This window comes from Lutra lutra, chromosome 16 (genome assembly GCF_902655055.1).
Source record: "Lutra lutra chromosome 16, mLutLut1.2, whole genome shotgun sequence".
Lineage (NCBI taxonomy): Eukaryota > Metazoa > Chordata > Mammalia > Carnivora > Mustelidae > Lutra > Lutra lutra.
Window position 1 is genome coordinate 34,118,784 of NC_062293.1, and position 20,279 is coordinate 34,139,062.

At 36.8% G+C, this 20,279-nt stretch overlaps 1 protein-coding gene across 8 annotated transcripts in view; it reads left to right on the forward strand.

The window, feature by feature from the left end:
• Positions 1 to 20,279, forward strand: part of VMP1 (vacuole membrane protein 1) — a 138,500-nt gene that overhangs the window by 61,179 nt on the left and 57,042 nt on the right. For 6 of the 8 annotated variants that reach the window (XM_047706540.1, XM_047706539.1, XM_047706542.1 and 3 more), the window contains exon 7: positions 3,883 to 4,014. The exons of the other annotated variants lie outside the window; for them this stretch is intronic. In XM_047706540.1, coding sequence (XP_047562496.1) covers positions 3,883 to 4,014 — 132 coding nt within the window. The remainder of the gene's footprint in view (positions 1 to 3,882; positions 4,015 to 20,279) is intronic. 8 annotated transcript variants of the gene reach the window in all.

Here is a 20,279-nt window from a genome sequence, read left to right on the forward strand (position 1 = left end):
AAGGAGGAATCTGTATAACACAAAAATTTTCCCTAATTTGTGATTCAGGGAAGATTTCCATGAAGAAGTAAGATTTCATTTCAGACCCAGGAATGATAAGAAATAAAGCAGGACAGCAGGGCAGGGAAGAGAAGAGCATGTGTGTTGACTTTCAAATAAAGAGCATCACATTTTAAGGTCATTTATTTGTTAAGTTCATGGTTAGAGGGTGTTTATTGTGGTAATACATGCATAATGTAAGCTTTACCATTTTAACTATTTTTTTTAAGATTTATTTATTTTAGAGAGAGTGAGGGGATAATCTCTATTTTACTTTCTGCCTCTTTGAATGTCTAATCTGGATACCCCATATAAATGGAATCATATAACAACTTGTTTTTCTATGCCTGGCTTATTTCACTTCGCATAATGCAAGTTTTGTCCATGTTGTAGCATATGTCAGAAGTTCATTCCTTCCTGAAATCATTTTAAAACTGACCCAAGGGAAACTGGAAGCAAATTTTCTCTTTTATTTGCAAATCAGTCTTGATAATTCTGCTAGAATCGTACAATTTTTTTTAAAACATTGCTGTAAGAGCCCTGAATTTCTCAATGGTTTCAAGCTTACCCTCCTAACTTCTGCTTTTAACCTCTGATTTATGTTTGTAATTGGAATATGTAATAGAAAAATGATTTTGTTTTTAGAAAGTATTAATACACAGATAATACAAAATTATTGTAATTTCTGAGAGTCGGCATGTGTAAAATTTTCTGCTTTCCAGAGTTTTACCATTAAACTTATGATTCCCAACATGGAAAAGCAAAATGCTGCTGATTTGCTTGTGAATCCACTTGAAAAAACTTTTTAAGAGCATGAAAATTCAGGATTTTTCTCCTCCCCCAAATCTTTGAGTAAAATTGACACTCCATGGGTGCCTGGTTGGCTCAGTGAGATAAGTATCTGCCTTAGGGTCAGTCTTGATCAAGTCCTGCATTGGGCTCCCTGGAGAAGTGGAGCCTGCTTCTCCCTTTCTCTCTGCTCCCCTGTTCCTGCTCTCTTGATCACTCACTGTGTATCTCAATTAAATAAATAAAATCTTTTTAAAAATTGACACTCCAGGAAGATACTTCCCTCTTGGTTTTGCATATTTTGTGCATGTTAAACTCTTTTCCAATTCAAGAAGCAGGGACTTCAGGGTAAACAATTGATACGGAGCACATAGTTTTTAGAAGAGCTTTCTGAATTATTGCTTGACTAAAAACCACTTGTCTCTTTGTTTTGCAGTAAGGAAGCCAGTTATTTCTTCCCTTTAATTAAACCTAGGCTGACAGTTTTTAGTGTTCCACAGTTCTGTTTTGGATTTTTGTTTTGATTTTGCAAGAATTATAAAATTGTTTTTTAAGAATCATGAGATAGTGGAACTTTAGTATCTAATTTGAGATAAATGACTAAATAAACTTCATGTCTAGAATATAATGTGTTTGGGGGAACCTGTCTGGATGACTATATTTCTTTAATTTGTTGGCATAAAAACAGATTATTGACTCGTGATCACTGTTCTTGTTTCTTGATAATGTGGGAAAACATGAGCAGAATTAAACTATTAAAATAAATATGGTCAACCAAGTATAAGTCAGTATGTAGCTCTTGATTTCATTTCTATCCATTATTACTTCCTTTTTAGCTTTAAGGAAACTTGTCATGAGTTTGAATCATATGATTGCTTTCAGAACTATTGGCCATTTGAGTTAACAGGTTTTAAGAGAAGTTCATGTTTTGAACAAAATGTTGTAATTAACTTTTCTTCCTATTTTTTGTAGTGGGAAAAATATTTAAGTGTAGAGAATTATATAATTAGTTTAATATATTATCACTCAACCTCAGCTAATACTAATTCCTTGTTAATATGATTTATCTGTATCCTTTGTTATTTGACTGTCAATTATCTTGAAGCATATCCTATATAACATATCACATTTCATCTGTAAATACATCAATATTAGGACTTAAAAAAACATTATTACATCTAAGAAAAATTAGGAATAGTTTCTTCAAATCAGTTACCCCATTAATGTTCAGATTTTTCTGATTGTGTTTATTTCCTTGTTTTTCGTTTCAGATTTATTTGTTGTTGAAACTGGGTTGTTTGTCAAATACAGTTTCCCACAGTCTAGATTTTACTGATTATATCCCAATTGTCATAGTTCTGTTCCCTGTGTTTCTTGTGAGTGATAGATTGAGAGGCTTGAAAAAATCTTTTTTTGACAAGAACACAGTTCATAGTCTTATGTAGTTCTATCATAAGGTATAATAATGTCTGATTATCTTTCTTTTTATGATATTAGCACCATTGTTATACAAGTCCATTATTTTATTAAGAGTTATAAACTAGGGGTATTCCAATCACATCATTTTTTCCTTTAGTTATTAACTAGAATATTTTTATAAAGAGAAACCTCCTTTTCACCAATTTGGTTACCCTGAGATATTCTTCATATAAATAAGACAGGATAAATAATGGATTCTTTCCCTTTTTTTACTGTTTTGTTTGTTTGTTTGTTTGTTTGTTTGTTTTAAAGATTTTATTTATTTATTTGACAGACAGAGATCACAAGCAGGCAGAGAGGCAGGCAGAGAGAGAGGAAGGGAAGCAGGCTCCCTGCTGAGCAGAGAGCCCGATGCGGGACTCGATCCCAGGACCCTGAGACCATGACCTGAGGCGAAGGCAGCGGCTTAACCCACTGAGCCACCCAGGCGCCCCTTTTTTACTGTTTTTTAAATAGTTCTCTGATAGCCTCCAAAGTTGACTAATGTTAATTTTTTTGTTTAACAAAATATGATTTGTGTTCTATTCATATATCCTTCAATGTATTATCTCTCCTTCCTCTCATTTCTCTCTGTGTTCTTTAGGTATAGCCTGGTTCTTTTGGCACTTAAGTATATTCTTTTTCAGAACTCTTGTTTCACATGTGGATAATGCAGTTTCATTTGGAGATTGTTATTCCACATATCAGAATATATCACTGTGAACACAAAATGTTTGAATTAATAATGTTTCTTAGGGATTCTTTTCAAGACATTTGCTGACAAAGTCATAGTACAGAGTGAATAGAAAGACCTAAAATTGCTTCTGAGAATTACCACAGCTTTTCATTCACTATGACTCAAGATGAGAAGGATGGTTCAAAGTTGAGAATTTTCCTCAAGACCATGTACCTTTTACAATATTATCTTGCATTTGAGCCTTTTCAATCCAAACCAAGTTCCTGATTCTTTTACCTTTGTTTTCATCCTTATGTCCTAAGCTGATTGAAAAAAAAACAATGTCTTCAAAAACAAGAGTCCACAAAGTGACTGAAACATGAGTCACTCAATGTCCTGAGGAAATTAACATTTTTCCTGTGGTAAAAATTTATCCATCCTAATGTTGAGTTTTCAAGGGGCTTCCTGACCATGACCATAACTCTGCACAAAATAAAGTTATATTGAGATTAAAGCAACACCCTAAATAACAGAAGGTTTCCTAGAAAAAAAATTTTTAAAAATATTTTATCTAACAGTTCTACTGGTGAATACTCATTACCAAATCATTTGAAAAGGGGAAAAAACTGGCAAAATAATTGTAAGTAGAGATGCTAGAGAACTAACATTAATTTCTTATCTGCAATGCACCAGGTATTGTCTAAGAGTTTAATGTATATTATCTTGCCTGGCATTTCATATGTCAATGTTAGGGCCAGGATTCACAGTTATGTTCTCTTGATTATGTAGTATATATGCTTTCCTCCCTAACACATGCATCTTAACATGCTTTTGGTAATGTAGAAAAATATAGATTTGATCTGTTTAGTGACACTGTGTTGGGAACAGAATCTCATATGAGTATTTGGTTTTGCACATAGGGTATCGGTACAGCAATTGGAGAGCTGCCTCCATATTTCATGGCCAGGGCAGCTCGCCTTTCAGGTGCCGAACCAGATGATGAAGAGTATCAGGAATTCGAAGAAATGCTGGAACACGCAGAGACTGCACAAGTAAGAACAGTAGGAAAAAAACAGAATACTTTAATTATCCTTAAAGAAGTTATGGTTAAGGTTAAATTGTTAATAGATACTTTGAAGAAGAAAACTGCCAGCGTAAAAATAAAAAAGACATGGTGTGGAATAGAATATTCAGAAAAGCTGAAATATAAAAGTGATTATAATCTTAATTTTAGAATAAAGAGATACAGAAAGTCCACAAGACAACTTGGACTAAGCCAAAACACCTGACCAGAAGCCAGGACAAGTTGTTGTTGCCAATGAAGTTAAGAAGTCGAAACATTTCTTTTTCCATTATGTTTTCTTAAGTATTACCAAGCAGACAACTAACTAAATAAGGGGGACAAGTAGGTGGGTCAGGATATGAGTCCAAAATAATCAAACTTCTGACTAACAGAATGTTTTTGAGAATAACATCAAAATAGTTTACCATGTTTAAAGGAAATTATTTGAGAACTCCTAACTAAGAACAATTACAAGGGTGCCTGGTCAGCTCAGTTGGTAGAACATGCAGCTCTTGATCTCAGGGTCATGAGTTCAAGCCCCACATTCAGAGTAGATATTACTTTTTTTAGAAATGGTTTTTGGGGAGCACCTGGGTGGCTCAGTGGGTTAAGCCTCTGCCTTCAGCTCAGATCATGATCTCAGGGTCCTGGGATTGAGCCCCGAATCGGGCTCTCTGCTCAGCGGGGAGCCTGCTTCCCCCTCTATCTCTGCTTGCTGCTCTGCCTACTTGTGATCTCTATCTCTGTCCAATAAATAAATAAAATCTTAATTAAAAAAAAAAAAAGGTTTTTGGGCACTTGGCTGGCTCAGTCAGTAGAATGTGTGATTCTTGATCTCGGCATCATCAGTTTGAGCCCCACATTGGGCGTAGAGATTACTTTGAAATATATTTATATATTATACATATATATAATATATATACACACACACATATATATATTTTATTCGTTTTTTTTTAAAGATTTCATTTATTTATTTGACAGAGATCACAAGTAGTCAGAGAGGCAGGCAGAGAGAGAGGAAGGGAAGCAGGCTCCCCACTGAGCAGAGAGCCCGATTCGGGGCTTGATCCCAGGACCCTGGGATTATGACCTGAGCTGAAGGCAGAGGCTTTAACCCACTGAGCCACCCAGGCGTCCCATATTACTTTTTTTAAAAAAGAAAGGATAATTACGATAAACTTACCTTTAACAGTGTGGGGTGGAGTTAAGTCTGAGGCCTTTAAGCCTGAGTATAAACTATATATCAACCTATATCTTAAACTTTTTTTTTTTTAAGATTTTATTTATTTGACAGAGAACACAAGTAGGTAGAGAGGCAGGCAGAGAGAGGAGGAAGCAGGCTCCCCGCTGAGCAGAGAGCCAGATTCGGAGCTTGATCCCAGGACCCTGGGATCATGACCTGAGCTGAAGGCAGAGGCTTTAACCCACTGAGCCACCCAGGCACCCTCAACCTCTATCTTAATGTTATAAAACCGGTGTTTTATTCTTTGCAGGAAAATTCCTAAGAATATTATCATCTGATTGAGTCTCCATCTTAGGAATGACAGTAGAAATCAACATAGACAAATAAAAAAGATATAAAAGAGAGATCCCTTCCCAGATGTGTTCATGAACCTATGAAATGAAATTGTTTGAAAAATTGTCTTACTGTTTTGTGTTTATAAGTATGTGTGCCCACATAAGCACACACATATTTTTATGAAGAATGAGTTCATAGTTTTCTTCTCAGTGGAATCTGAGACTCAAAAAACCATTACCCTGAGGGGAAAGAAAACATATGTATGTATTTTTTTTTTAAGATTTTATTTATTTGTTTGAGAGAGAGGGAGAGAGAGAGAGCACAGCAGGGGGAACAGCAGAGGAAGAAGGAGAAGCAGGCTCCCGGCTGAACAGGAAGCCTGACATGGGGCTCAGTCCCAGGACCCTGAGATCATGATGTGAGCCCAAGGCAGATGCTTAACCATGTAAGCCACTAAGGCGCCCCAGAAAACACATTTTAATGACAGATGGGCTTTTTATTTTTGTAATTTTTTAAAAGATTTTATTTATTTATTTGATAGAGAGGGAACACAAGCAGGAGGAGTGGGAGAGGGAGAAGCAGGCTTCCTGCTGAGCAAGGAGCATGACCGTGGTGCTCAGTCCTAGGACCCTTCAGCTCATGATCTAAGCTGAAGGCAGACGCTTAATAACTGAGCCACCCAGGCTCCCCAACAGATGGACTTTTTAAAAAGGCATTATTAGGTGGAAATCCACTAAGAACAGTTATGGTTTTTAATTGAAAACAAAATTTTCAAATATGAATATAGAATAGCCAAATAACCAAATATAAAACAAATGAACCAAAGAGCTACGAGCATTTGTTCTGTGTGGAAAGAGACAAGTTGGCCTTGGTATTTGCTTTGCCTTATCTATCAACCAGATACTATGTCTCTTCTCCTCACGTCATAATATTTATATTAATGCTGATAATTGTTACTAATATAAACAACTTTTTAATTATTTTTAATGTTTTTTAAAACCCAGTATCTAATTTGAGCCTTGTGTTAATAACTAAAATAGTCTGGAAAGGTACTGTTCTTCTAATCTTACAGAAAACTTCAGATCTAGAAGTTGGTACCTCCCTAATTTTACACTTAGAAGTAGAGCTAGAACCAGAACTCAGAATGCCCATGTCATTAGTATATTCCAACTACTGAAACCATGTCCATCCGTAGACTAAATGGCTGAATATCTTCAATAGCAACAACTGATAGATCTGAAATTTAGGCAGTAGTTAGTATATGTCATATAACATTTCAAAAACTCATTTTTTCATCTATATAAAATCAAAAAGCTAAAGTAGAATAAGTCTAGGATGCTTGTAGTCTTAAATTTTTATGCTGTGGGTTGGATGCCAAACGGGTCTAAGTATTGTTCTCTGTTAAGTCAACTAGTATACTGTCGCTGTTTTCCTTTTTCTTTTTCTTTTTTTTTTTTAACTTTTTGTTTTGGAATTAACATTTTTTCATGTGCATTCAGTCTCTTCTCTCCCTTCTATCAGCTCTGTAAGACACCTTTCTATATCACTTTCCACTTGGTAACACCTATAAAATATTACCAATTCTATTTTCTTTCTTGAGAGTCCTCACTCAGGAGCTACCCTCTCCCCACACAATGCAATCAGCACTGCATTCTCTTGAATTCCCTCTGCACAGTTGCTTCTTTTTCCATTTGGATCTCTTCTTCTGTTTTTGTTTGTTCTTATTTTTTTTTGTAATCTCTACCCCCAACATGGGACTCAAACTCAGTGACTCTAAGACCAAGAGTTGCATACTCTACGGACTGAGCCAACCAGGCACCCCTTGTTTTTTTCTTTCTTGCCTTATTCCTTCATTTTGGTTGAATACATTCTACCGTAGTTTCCTGATGGAAATTCTGAAAATTCTGTGCCCTTCATTCACACTTAATCAATTAACTAAATGTAGTATTCTAAGTTGAAAATCATTTTTTTAACTTAGAATTTGGAAGTCATTGCTCAGTCATCTTCAGACCTCTGGTGTTGATATTGATGGAGCTAATGCCATCCTGACTCCTCTTCGTAGGTATTCTTTTTTGGTGGTTTTATTTTCTTCTCTTGATATGTTACTCATTATCTGAGGTATGGGTCTTTAAATTTTGGGGGGAGGGTCTTTAAAATTTTATTCTAATAAACACTCAGAAGCTTGTCAATCTAGAGTCCATTAGTTTGGAGAAATGTTCTTGTATTTTTTCTGTGTCAATTTACCCTCTTTATTCTCTGTTTTTGCTTTCTGGAATTCTCATTATTTTGGTGTGGGGCCTCCAACACTTACTCTTTTGATTTTTTTTTTTTTTTTTGTCATTTTGCTCCTAATATTTATCACATTCTACTTTGTATGCAATTTCCTCAATTTTATCTTCTAACTCTAATATTATACTGTGTTTCCACTCTCCTGTTTATTTTCAGAAAGTGATTTGTATTATATTTTCAAGAAATGGTTTATTTATTTATTATTTTTAAGATTTACTTATTTTAGAGATGGAGAGAGTGTGTGCATGAGTGTGAGCACAGAGGGAAGGGGCAGAAGGAGAAGGAAAGAGAGAATCTCAAGTAGACTCCCTGCTGAACATGGAGTCTGACGCAGGCTCAGTCTCACAACACTGAGATCATGACCTGAGCCAAAATCAGGAGTCAGACACTAACCAGCTGAGCCACCCAGGCATACCAGTTTCTTACGTGTTTGAAGATACTTCATTTCTTCAGGTTTTTTGTTACTCCAGACATGTTTTTTTCCTTTGTGCTGCTTCATATTGGAAGCTTTCCTCTAAGCTTAGTGATCCTTATTTTTCTGTTTATATGTAAGAATAAGGCACGTAAAGGCTGAGTGTAAGGTGTGTGTGTGGAGGCAAGTTGTAGGAGTGGCACGTCATCTTATTTATTGGAACCTCCATATATATCAGTTTCTGTGGCTCTTTCATTTCGGATAGTTCATTTTCTCTAGATGGATCCTCCAATTTCTTACTTCGGGAATATTAACTTTGTTGCTGAATATTAACTTTGTTGCTTTGTAAAGCTAGGCTATAAAGTGGGGTTAGAGATGGTCATTTACCATATAGACTTATCATTTAACTCACTTAGTGTTCAGACTATGGATACCTGCATAAACATGTCCTGAGCCCAGAACCTTTGCTTTACTTTGTCTAGAGACTATACTTAATGTCTTTTACGGGGCTAAGGGAAATTGTCTGTGCCAAGTAGGGGTGGGGCCTAGGGGTCTACTTCTTATACAGTCTCCTCAGGGAACCTGGATGGCTCCCATCAGTTAAGTGTCTGACTCTTGATTTTGGCTCAGGTCATGATCTCAGAGTCGTGAGACTGAGCCACCTGTCAGGCTCCACACTCAGTGAGGAGTCTGCTTTTGTATCTTCTCCTTCCGCCCCTCCCCCGACTCGTGCTCTTTCTCTAAAATAAATAGGTCTTTAAAAATAAACTACAGTCGGGACGCCTGGGTGGCTCGGTTGGTTAAGCAGCTGCCTTTGGCTCAGGTCATGATCCCAGCGTCCTGGGATCGAGTCCCACATCGGGCTCCTTGCTCAGCGGGAGCCTGCTTCTCCATCTGCCTCTGCCTGCCACTCTGTCTGCCTGTGCTCACTCTGAAAAATAAATAAAATCTTAAAAAATAAAAAAAATAAAAAAAAATAAACTACAGTCTCCTTGGTTTTGCCCTACCCCAGCCTCTTCTGCAGTTCAGCTGAAAGTCCTTTTTGGAACTCTATAATGCAGATTGCTTTTCTTCTCTTCCATATCTTTCACTGTAGGTTCTCAGGTATAACCTTTTTTTCCATCTTCCCTTATCTTCATTAATGCTCATTCCATCAAAGTCAGAGTTCATGTTTCTATTTTTTATTTTGGGGGTTATTATGAAAATAGGAGGTGTTCCAGCTTATTGCTGAGTAAGAAACTACTCAATATTTACTGGTTTAAAACAAAAAAACATTTATAGTGCTTACATATATGAAATTTACTGAAAATGGCTTGACTATAAATTGAAGAATTTCTTTCAAGATGGCTTACTTACTTGACTGACAAATTGATTCTGGCTGTTGGCTTGGAGTTCAGTTGGACTGTTAGTTTGGGACCTCAAGTTACCCTTTATGGAGATTCTTTGGCTTCCTCATATCACGGCACCTGAGTTCCAAAAACATGCGTTCAGAACTAATTTAGGTGGAAGATGCAAGGTTTCTTACGATGTAACCTCAGAAATCCTAGTCACTTTGCCATATTTTCTTGGCCAAGTAAGTCACTAAAGCTAGCCCAAATTCAGAGAGGCAAATTAGATCCTACCTGTCATTGAGAGGAATAAGCAAGAATTTGAAGCCATCTCTAATCTACTACAGGAACGAAGGTCTTCCTTGGTTATCTTGAAGTGGGACTCTTCATGTGATATCATTTTTAACAGAATAGAACATTGACAAGCCAAAATTTCTTTATAGGAGGGGAATGAGATGGTAAATGGTCTTGAATTTATATAATGTAAGAGATTGTTGAAAAGAATTTAGACATACTTCCTTGAAAGGGGAAAGTAATGAACTTGTCAAATATCCAAAAAGTTGTGTCTCCTATGTCAAGAGAATATAGTCATGCTGAGAAACTGTAGAGGTAAACTTTGTCTTAGAATTAGTGGGTAGAGGTTTCTGAGGCCCACAGTGGCTCAATATTAAGACAAAACAAAACCAGAATCCCAACTGCTTATTAATTTTAAATGTGTTCAAATGGAACTGCTATTTCAAAAAGAATGAATACCTTATCTCTCTCTCTGCTGTCTTCCATAGATCCATACATAGCACTTCCTGCATTGTGTATAATACTAACTGGATGACTCATTTCATTCTTTGCAAGTTTTTTATTCTAGGATTATAAATACATTCTCTAAACTTGTTACCATTTAAAAGCTCTATCTCTAAGGGGCGCCTGGGTGGCTCAGTGGGTTAAGCCGCTGCCTTCGGATCTCGGAGTCCTGGGATCGAGCCCCGCATCGGGCTCTCTGCTCATCGGGGAGCCTGCTTCCTCCTCTCTCTCTGCCTGCCTCTCTGCCTGCTTGTGATCTCTCTGTCAAATAAATAAATAAAATCTTTTAAAAATAAATAAATAAATAAATAAAATAAAAAAATAAAAGCTCTATCTCTAAAAACTCAGATCTTCTAGAATTTGATGAAGTAAATTATGCTTCATCTCATATGTATAATTTGAATTCTTGAAGACTTTGGAGTCTTGAAAATACTTAACCTTTCTCTACCATTAGGGCAGTAATCTTTTTTGTTCATCTGTTATGGCCCCGATTATTTTAGTTACTTTTTGACTATATCTTCTCTAATTCTGCTTTGTTTGTTTTGAGTCGTGGAAACCAGCCTGCACACAATATTTCTGATGGTTATGAGGTTTGGCTGCTTTCATCCTATAAAGCCAATAATTACAATCACTGTTTTAGGATAAACTATGTATTTCTTATTCCCTAATTTTATATCTGCCTCTATTGAAAAATCAAGTAAGCAAAATGTGAGCATTCTGTTTCATGTCCTTTAATCAGAAATTACATTTTTTTTTAAAGATTTTATTTATTTACTTGACAGAGAGCGAGAGATCACAAGTAAGCAGAGCAGCAGGCAGGGGGGTGGGGGAAGCAGGCTCCCCACCGAGCAGAGAGCCCAATCCCAGGGCTCAGCCCCAGGACCCTGAGATTATGACCCGACCGGAAGGCAGAGGCTCAGCCCACTGAGCCATCCAGGCGCCCCAGAAATTACATATTCTTTTTTTTTTTTTTAAAGATTTTATTTATTTATTTGACAGAGAGAGATCACAAGCAGGCAGAGAGGCAGGCAGAGAGAGAGGAGGAAGCAGGCTCCCTGCTGAGCAGAGAGCCCGATGTGGGGCTCGATCCCAGGACCCTGAGATCATGACCTGAGCCGAAGGCAGCGGCTTAACCCACTGAGCCACCCAGGCGCCCGAAATTACATATTCTTTACGAACATTTCATTTAAAGTTTTTACCCAGAATTGCAGTTATATGTACATCAACCAATTGTGCAGTCAGACTAGAAAAAGTGAAATAACTCATCCCTGACAACTACTGATTTTCTTTCTGAGATCAATAAAACTATGTATAAGGCCCTTAAATGAACTGCCACAGTATAGCTCCGAAGTAGGGATATTTTTCCTGATTTGGACAGGAAGTACATTCAAGAACACACAGCCAGGGAATCTCAGAGCCATCACCCAACCCAGTTTTTCAACATCAAGATTAGTACTCTGCTTACTGTACTACAGCATAGCAATATTTTCCTCTAGGTTAATGCAATAAAAAGTGAAGAACCAATTTAAAATTTTTTTCTTTCTCCTATATTTGATTTGATTTTTCTTTTCTTTTTTTTTTTTTTTAAGATTTTATTTATTTATTTGACAGAGAGAAATCACAAGTAGGCAGAGAGGCAGGCAGAGAGAGAGGAGGAAGCAGGCTCCCTGCTGAGCAGAAAGCCCTATGCGGGGCTCGAACCCAGGACCTGGGATCATGACCTGAGCCGAAGGCAGCGGCTCAACCCACTGAGCCACCCAGGCGCCCCCTGATTTTTCTTTCTTTATGGCCTTTCATTGTTTTGGTTTTTTACCAGTTTTCACCAGTTTTGTGCCTTATTATAGATTTTAGCTTATGTGGGTATATTTATCCCTGTATACTTTAACCCCAGATTTAGACAAGGGTTTGTGTGAGGTTTATAACTTTTCTTTATTTATTTGTGGTTATGGGAGTGGGGGTAGAATAGTTGGGAGGGGACTGTTGCCAGTTTTCCACATTATAAATTATCTGAGATAGTGCTAATATTTTAATTCATAATTTATTTTTTTTTAAATATTTTATTTATTTATTTGACAAAGAGAGATCACAGGTAGGCAGAGAGGCAGGCAGAGAGAGAGGAGGAAGCAGGCTCCCCGCTGAGCAGAGAGCCCGATGCGGGGCTCGATCCCAGGACCCTGAGATCATGACCTGAGCCGAAGGCAGCGGCTTAACCCACTGAACCACCCAGGCACCCCCTTAATTCATAATTTAAAGAAGAGTTTCTAACTGTGGCTTAGCAAAAATAAGTTTTTGTTTTTGTTTGTTCCTGATAACACTGTGGACTATTACTATGTCCAATAAGCTCTATTATACCTCAGCTGTTTGATACACTTTTGTGACACATTCTTGGTTTTGTTTTTAAGGTTTTCATTAGGCAAATAAATTTATAACAATTTACAAGGGTTTTTTGGTCATTTTATTTGTAAATAGTGATCTTAAAAATATTTTTTATCTTTTCAGTAACAAATTTGTTTTAGGCTCTTTGCTTCTGTTATTTTTCCAAATTTGCTTATTTTAAAATTACATAAGTTCTTAAAGTAATAGGGGTGAAACATTGCAGAAGTAGTAAGAGTAAAAAGTGAAAGCCCTGGGGCGCCTGGGTGGCTCAGTGGGTTAAGTAAGCCTCTGCCTTCAGCTCAGGTCATGATCTCAGGGTCCTGGGATCAAGCCCCGTATCTGGCTCTCTGCTTATCAGGGAGCCTGCTTCCCTCCCACCTCTCTGCCTGCCTCTCTCTGTCTGCCTCTCTGCATACTTGTGATCTCTGTCAAATAAATAAATAAAATCTTTAAAAAAAAAAAGTGAAAGCCCGCATACCTACTTCCCAGAGTGAAATAATAATCAACACATTCTCAACTGTTTTCTTTGGATATATAACTTTTAAAAAATAAAAACTAGAATCATACTATAAATATTAGTCTGAAGTTCCTTTTTCACATGTATGTCATAGACATTTGATGCTGATTTTTAAAATTGTGTTATTATGAAGTGACACAGGTCATTGTGGAAAATTTATGTGTGTGTTTAAAAATAATTCCTCTATCCTTCAGTTGTTTTTCTAAAGAGTGAATTGTATTTACTGCTTTGTGACTTGTTTTGAATATTAAAACATCCCATAAACATTTTTCAGTGTCATCAAATACTTTCTACATCTTCAATTTTTATAACAACTTTCTTTCTGGTTACAAAGGATGTTCATTGTATAACATGTTGAAAATGCAGATAAGCAAAAAAAGAGAGAACAAACTTCATCTAACTAGTTTATTTACCTGTTTTTCATGTTTAGTATATTTCTGACTTTCTTATTAACATTTTTAAGGAGATTTCTTTTGTCATATGCTTCTGCTGTTTTTCCATATTGTTTATTGTGTGTGTTTTTATTATGCTTTTCTTGGATAAAAAGTTTACTTTTTCAAAAATTCTAGTATCTTAGACTTTGCCTTTTGAAGTAATGCCTAAAATTATCTTACTGAATGATTATGATTATGTAGTGAATATTCAGCCATATTTCCTTTTAGTATATTTATGGTTTGATTCTTTCATCTTTAAATATTTATTAAAATACTTTTAATATAGAACTCTAACTTTCTCACCTTTAAGTAACTAGCTATTTCTGTGTCATTCCAACATTTTCCCATGGTATCAGTATGTTAGTTTTGTCTTAAACTTTATTGCTACAAATTAGATATTATATTTTTGTAAATAATTATTGACATATAAATAGATACTATGTTTTTATTTATTTGGTAAACTGTAACTCTACTGACATCTTTTAGTTATATCTTAGTGATTGTAATTTAAAAAGTTTCTATAGTATTCAGTCACAGGGATCCAGAAGTTTATCTGACTTTGGTCCTGGAATTTCCTCACAGAGACAAGCATTTTGTAAAACCCCCAATTTGATAGGAGCACTAAAATATAGAAAAGTTGGATCAGCTGTAGCTAAAACAGGAAATTAAGTAAAATGAGTAATATGAGTGGGTATTTAAATGTTAAGATTGCCTGAGACTGAGGTAGAAAATGTGTTTTTTATTCATCTAGGTAAAGCCCTTTGATAGAATAAGTTTATCAGCAGGAAGAATGAAAAAAATACTTGGCTCTCATTTCTTTATCATGTGTTCTCCAACTGGGTTAAAGAGTGTATATGCTTTTCCTAGGAAATTGTTACTAGGTAGCAATTTTACAGCTAAGTATTTGCTTAAATTGTAGTTTTGAGTAATGGTTGGATTTTGTACTGTAAATATTTTGAGAAGAAGAGATTATTAATACATTTATTTGAATTCAGATTCTTAATGGTACCTTATTTATTTTTGTGAGTACAGTATGAGATTAGGCAGTATTTTTCCACTAAATTGACTTCCTTTTGTTCTTGGCTTTCTATCATGTTTTCATTAGATGTCTGTGGGAGGTAGACATGAATAAATGTAGCTTCCTATGACCTTGAACTGTTCTAGCATAATTTATAAAATATAAGTCTAGATAGCTGTTTATGTGCTTGGTGGAGTATTTCATGCAAAGTTTTTTTTATGATTTTATTTAGAGAGAGAGAGAGAGTACATGTGCAAGCAAAGGGAGGGATGGAGGGAGAGGGAGAGAATCGCAAGCAGACTCTGTGCTGAGTGGGGAGGGAGCCCAACACAGGGCTCGGTCTCATGACCTGAGCTAAAATCAAGTGTCAGACACTTAACTGATTGACCCACCCAGGCACCCCTCATGCAAGGTTTAATTATTCTCTTTGTGATATTCTTTTTCTTCTTTGTTCCTGATTTCTGTTAATGATGTCACTGTCCTCATAATCACAGTCAAAACTGAGTCATCTGACTCCCTCCTTGTTCCCATATCCAGTTGTTCTTCAAGGCCTTTTGACTCTACCTCCTTAATATCTTCATATCTGCCCTCTCTGGTTCAGGTCTTTACCACGTCTTCCCTGAACATTTCCAGTGACTTCCCAGTAGGTCTCCTCTTTACTAGTTTTGTCCCCCAATCTATTCCTGAACAAAATTACAAAAATAACTTTAAAAAAAAAAAACCATGTCATGAAACTTTGCTGCTCAAAAATCTTCCTAATCCCCAGAAACTGTTTCCTGCTGTAACTTTCTTGTGTCATTTTCTACCTTCATTTAAAACTGTTTATGGACTTTCTGGGATACCTGTCTAACTCAGTGGGGAAAGCATGTGACTCTTGATCTCGGGGTGGTGAGCTCAAGCCCCGTGTTGGGGATAGAGTTTCCTTTTAAAAAACAGAATTTTTAAAAAAAGTATCTTTTTTAAAAATAAAATGATTTCTGGACTTTTCTCATCTCTCCCAGGAGTCTGTAAATTGCTTGAGAGGAGACCATAAAAATTATTTGCAACAACACCCACCTAGTCTTGCACATACTATTCATGTGGTAGATACTTTGAATAAATTAAGAAATATCAAGAGTGAAAATGTACATTACATGAAACACGTTCATTTAATAGTCTCACTCCACTGCAAAGTAAAATGTAAACTGCAGTGAACACAGATCATTTTACATAAGAAAGACTGAATTGTTCTGCATCTTTGAGTTTAATAGTCATCTGAGAACAAGACTTGAAGATAATATAAGAAACATCAGTAATTAAATGTCTAATAATTTTTAAATTCACAGTAAGTAAAAGAAAACTTTTAAAATTCTGTATTTTAGAAACAAATGAAGTTTCTTGTGGCAACTTGTTTTTTCTGTAGGCTGCATAGCCAAAGAAAAGAGGAAAATCAGGGGCGCCTGGGTGGCTCAGTGGGTTTAGCCGCTGCCTTCGGCTCAGGTCATGATCCCAGGTCCTGGGTTCGAGCCCCACATCGGGCTTTCTGCTCAGCGGGGAGCCTGCTTCCTCCTCTCTCTCTGCCTGCCTCTCTGCCTACTTGTGATTTCTCTCTGTCAAATAAATGAATAAAATCTTTAAAAAAAAAAAAAAAAAGGAAAATCAGAAACATTAGGACTAAAGAAGTTTGAAAAATAAAGTAACCTATTCACTTGATGTATCATAAAAGATTAGAGCGGCCAGTATTATTGAAGCAGTGGGAAATGGGAGCATGGGGGTGGTTGTGGTATTTTTGTGTTTAAAGCTTACACAATAGAGCAGGAATTTTGTACATATTTACTTGGAAGAATATGGTTTGAATAAGTTTGCTTTCCTAAACACCATCTGTCCAACTGACCTAGCTACTTAGATTCTTTTGCACAAAATATTAGGTTGCTGACCATGTGAAATTTACTGTTTCTTGTTACTCCTATAGGAAATTGAGAATTAAGGCAGAAGTAAGAAATTTAATTTTCTTAAAACTTCATCTGTTAAGAGAATGCAGTTCTTTTTTTCCTAAGATTTTATTTATTCATTTGGCAGAGAGAGAGAGAAATGAGAGAGAGGGAACACAAGCAGGGGGAGTGGGAGAGGGAGAAGCAGGCTTCCTGCTGAGCCCAATGTGGGGCTCTGTCCCAGGACCCCTGAATTATGACCTGAGCCGAAGGCAAATGCTTAACAACTGAGCCATCCAGGCACCCCAAGAGAATGCAGTTTTTTCCTCCATTGTTAAAGTGATCAGCTAGTTTTCCTGTTAGGTGTAAGTCACGAGTCTGTACACCATCTTAGGTTAAGTATTTCCTTAGAGGCATTTTTATAATTTCTGGATTTAATCTTGTTTTAAGGGAGCATGTTTTTAGCTTCTGTTTAGGACTATAATATCTAAATTGATGAATATTTGCCACCTAATCTGATTTATTAAGGCTAAACCACCAAATTATGTTTAAATGCTAGTATCTTTTACTAGTCGGTATTAAATGTATTTAAGGCCCAAAAAACCTTTTTTTTTAGGTTAATAAGATCCTTTCCTGTTCAGAAATAATGTTAAAAAAATTAACATTATTTATTTTATTTTATTTTTTTTTTTTTAAAGATTTTATTTATTTGACAGAGAGAGATCACAAGCAGGCAGAGAGGCAGGCAGAGAGAGAGGAGGAAGCAGGCTCCCTGCTGAGCAGAGAGCCCGATGCGGGGCTCGATCCTAGGACCCTGAGATCATGACCCGAGCCGAAGGCAGCGGCTTAACCCACTGAGCCACCCAGGCGCCCCTAACATTATTTTTTTAGTGAAAGCACAGAACACAAAAAAGCTTGCCAGTCCTAATGGTAATTCTCATTCTTATGGCTGCTATGTTTCTCTCTATGCAGTAGACTAGATTACCCAGTGAACATCCCCCAAAGTACAAGATGATAATTAAAGGTTCTTTTGACATTCTTTTGGTAATGATAGAATATGTGTTTGAACATTTGAGTTTAGAGACTTTGGGAAAGCATTTAATAATGATTATTTATACACTCACCAGAGTGCTTTAACATTCCTTTGATGCTGTACTCTGTTAAGCACATTTTCCTATGAAGTGTTTGCAGTTGCCGGTACCATATCACTGCCTGCTGGTTTCTCCCCCTGTGAACTATCTGTTCCTTTACATATAGAGATTTATGAAAGAGTTCATGGTGTGGATGACCTGAAACCTAACAGGACTATTTTTGTATACTTCAGTGCCAGTTGAACTCACTGGGTGTCAGTTGTTGCTGGGACCTGTTTTTGACTCTGTCGAACCTTTACTGTCTGTGGTTTGTCTGGTCATCACATGACTTCTCTGAAAATTCCCCCTCCCCTTCATTTCCAGTAAACTGTTTGAGTAGGAGTGAGTCAGAGTGAAACCAGCTTCCCTGTAACCACAGGGCTTGTTAAAGAATTTGTCAACGTGGACTCTAGAGGGTTTGCATTAAGCTTTGCAGTAACTGCTATGGTTTGTGTTGCGTCAGGACTTCCACAGAAAAGCTTCCTGTCCTCAAGATCTTTTCCCTGTTTGCAAGTGGTTGAACTGATCAGCTTTACCATAATGAACAGGAGAGACACATGTTAAGCCCATTTCTTTATCGTTTAAAGGCATGTCAGAGCTACCAGGGTTTACTGTAGTTTCTCTTTTCAGAATCAACCACACCCAGCAGCATTTCTTTTTTGAAGACAGGCCTGCTAGATCTTCTTTCAGGCTGGCTCATGATTTTACCACAAAGTACCATCAAGATTAAGCAATTTTAAGTGGCCTCTTTTGAAGGATTCTGTTGCAGGATATTGCGAATGCTAGCACATTTAGCTTTGGTACACAAAGGTCACTTGTGTTGGACTTAATGAGAAAAGGTAGCACTTGAAATAGTTCTATAGTTGTAGTTTCTGAGCACACACACTTAGCATGTTTTACTGTGGAATTCTTAATGCCTCATTTTATTTGTTTTCTCAGGAAACTCTTACTTTATTTTGAACTCTTTTTCTCACCACCCCACTCCCAGACTTTTATTCCTTATTTGTTTTCTGAGGTCTTCTCTATTTCTTTAACCCATTTTAATAGTAGTATTAACTAACTAACTGAACAGGAGTTGCAGCTTGACGCAAGCTGCTGAGTGAATGGCCACTGGGAAACTTATCTACTCATTGTACATTCCTGAATCCATTTCTTTTTACATGTGTATTTCTGTATTTAACGTTGTCATCTCAGCCAGACTTTTCTTTTAAAAATAAACTTAATGAATACATTTAAATCCAACCTCCTAAAAATCATTTTTATTCTGCTTACTTTTTTGGTATCAAAATAAATTTAGAGAAAACAAGTGGTAGAAAATTTTTGAGCTTGTTTGTCTTCCCAGGAAAGAATATAGAATAGTGGAGGGGCGCCTGGGTGGCTCAGTGGGTTAAGCCGCTGCCTTCGGCTCAGGTCATGATCCCAGGTCCTGGGTTCGAGCCCCACATCGGGCTTTCTGCTCAGCAGGGAGCCTGCTTCCTCCTCTCTCTCTGCCTGCCTCTCTGCTTACTTGTGATTTCTCTCTGTCAAATAAATAAATAAAATCTTTAAAAAAAAAAAAAAAAGAATATAGAATAGTGGAAGTTTAAAATTGTTGTATTCTAACAATTCTCACTAACTCTCAGTGATCAAATTAAAATAGAAAAAAAGGGGCGCCTGGGTGGCTCAGTGGGTTAAAGCCTCTGCCTTCGGCTCGGGTCATGATCCCAGGGTCCTGGGATCGAGCCCCGCATCGGGCTCTCTGCTCAGCGGAGAGTCTGCTTCCTCCTATCTCTCTCTGCCTGCTTCTCTGCCTACTTGTGATCTCTGTGAAATAAATAAATAAAATCTTTTTAAAAATAAAATAAAATAAAAAAATAAAATAGAAAAAAATTTTTCTTTTGATGAAGGAGCACTTATAAGTGAATCTAGATTTTAAAATGAAAATAAGAGGTTAATGTAGCCTAGCCATTAGCGAAGCACAGTAAGTAATAAATGGTTAAGATTTTTTTTGTCAGTTTGCTTTGTATATTGGAGTGGAATATAGTTTTGTTTTATGTCTGCTTTGTTCTTTTCATTTGCACACCTGTTTACAGATATAGGGGAAAAATTAGCAGTGGCTAGGCATTAGGTTACCTTTGTTAAGCTAATTTAAAGATTTTTTTTCAGGTTATGTTTCAAACACCTTTTGTAAAATGCCTTCGGAAAGGCCCCTTTCATTGAAACGCGTATCAACAGACTATGTATGCTGTGGTTTTGCTCATGAGTTCGCAAATCAACATAGGAATACAAACCCACCTTCTGTTATACCTGCTGAGTGCACTTAGGGGTTTTGGCCCTGGATCAGAGGGGTTTTTTTTGTTTTTTTTTTTAAAGATTTTATTTACTTATTTCACAGAGAGAGAGATCACAAGTAGGCAGAGAGGCAGGCAGAGAGAGAGATAGAGGAGGAAGCAGGTTCTCCGCTGAGCAGAGAGCCCAATGCGGGACTCGATCCCAGGACCCTGAGATCATGACCTGAGCCGAAGGCAGAGGCTTAACCCA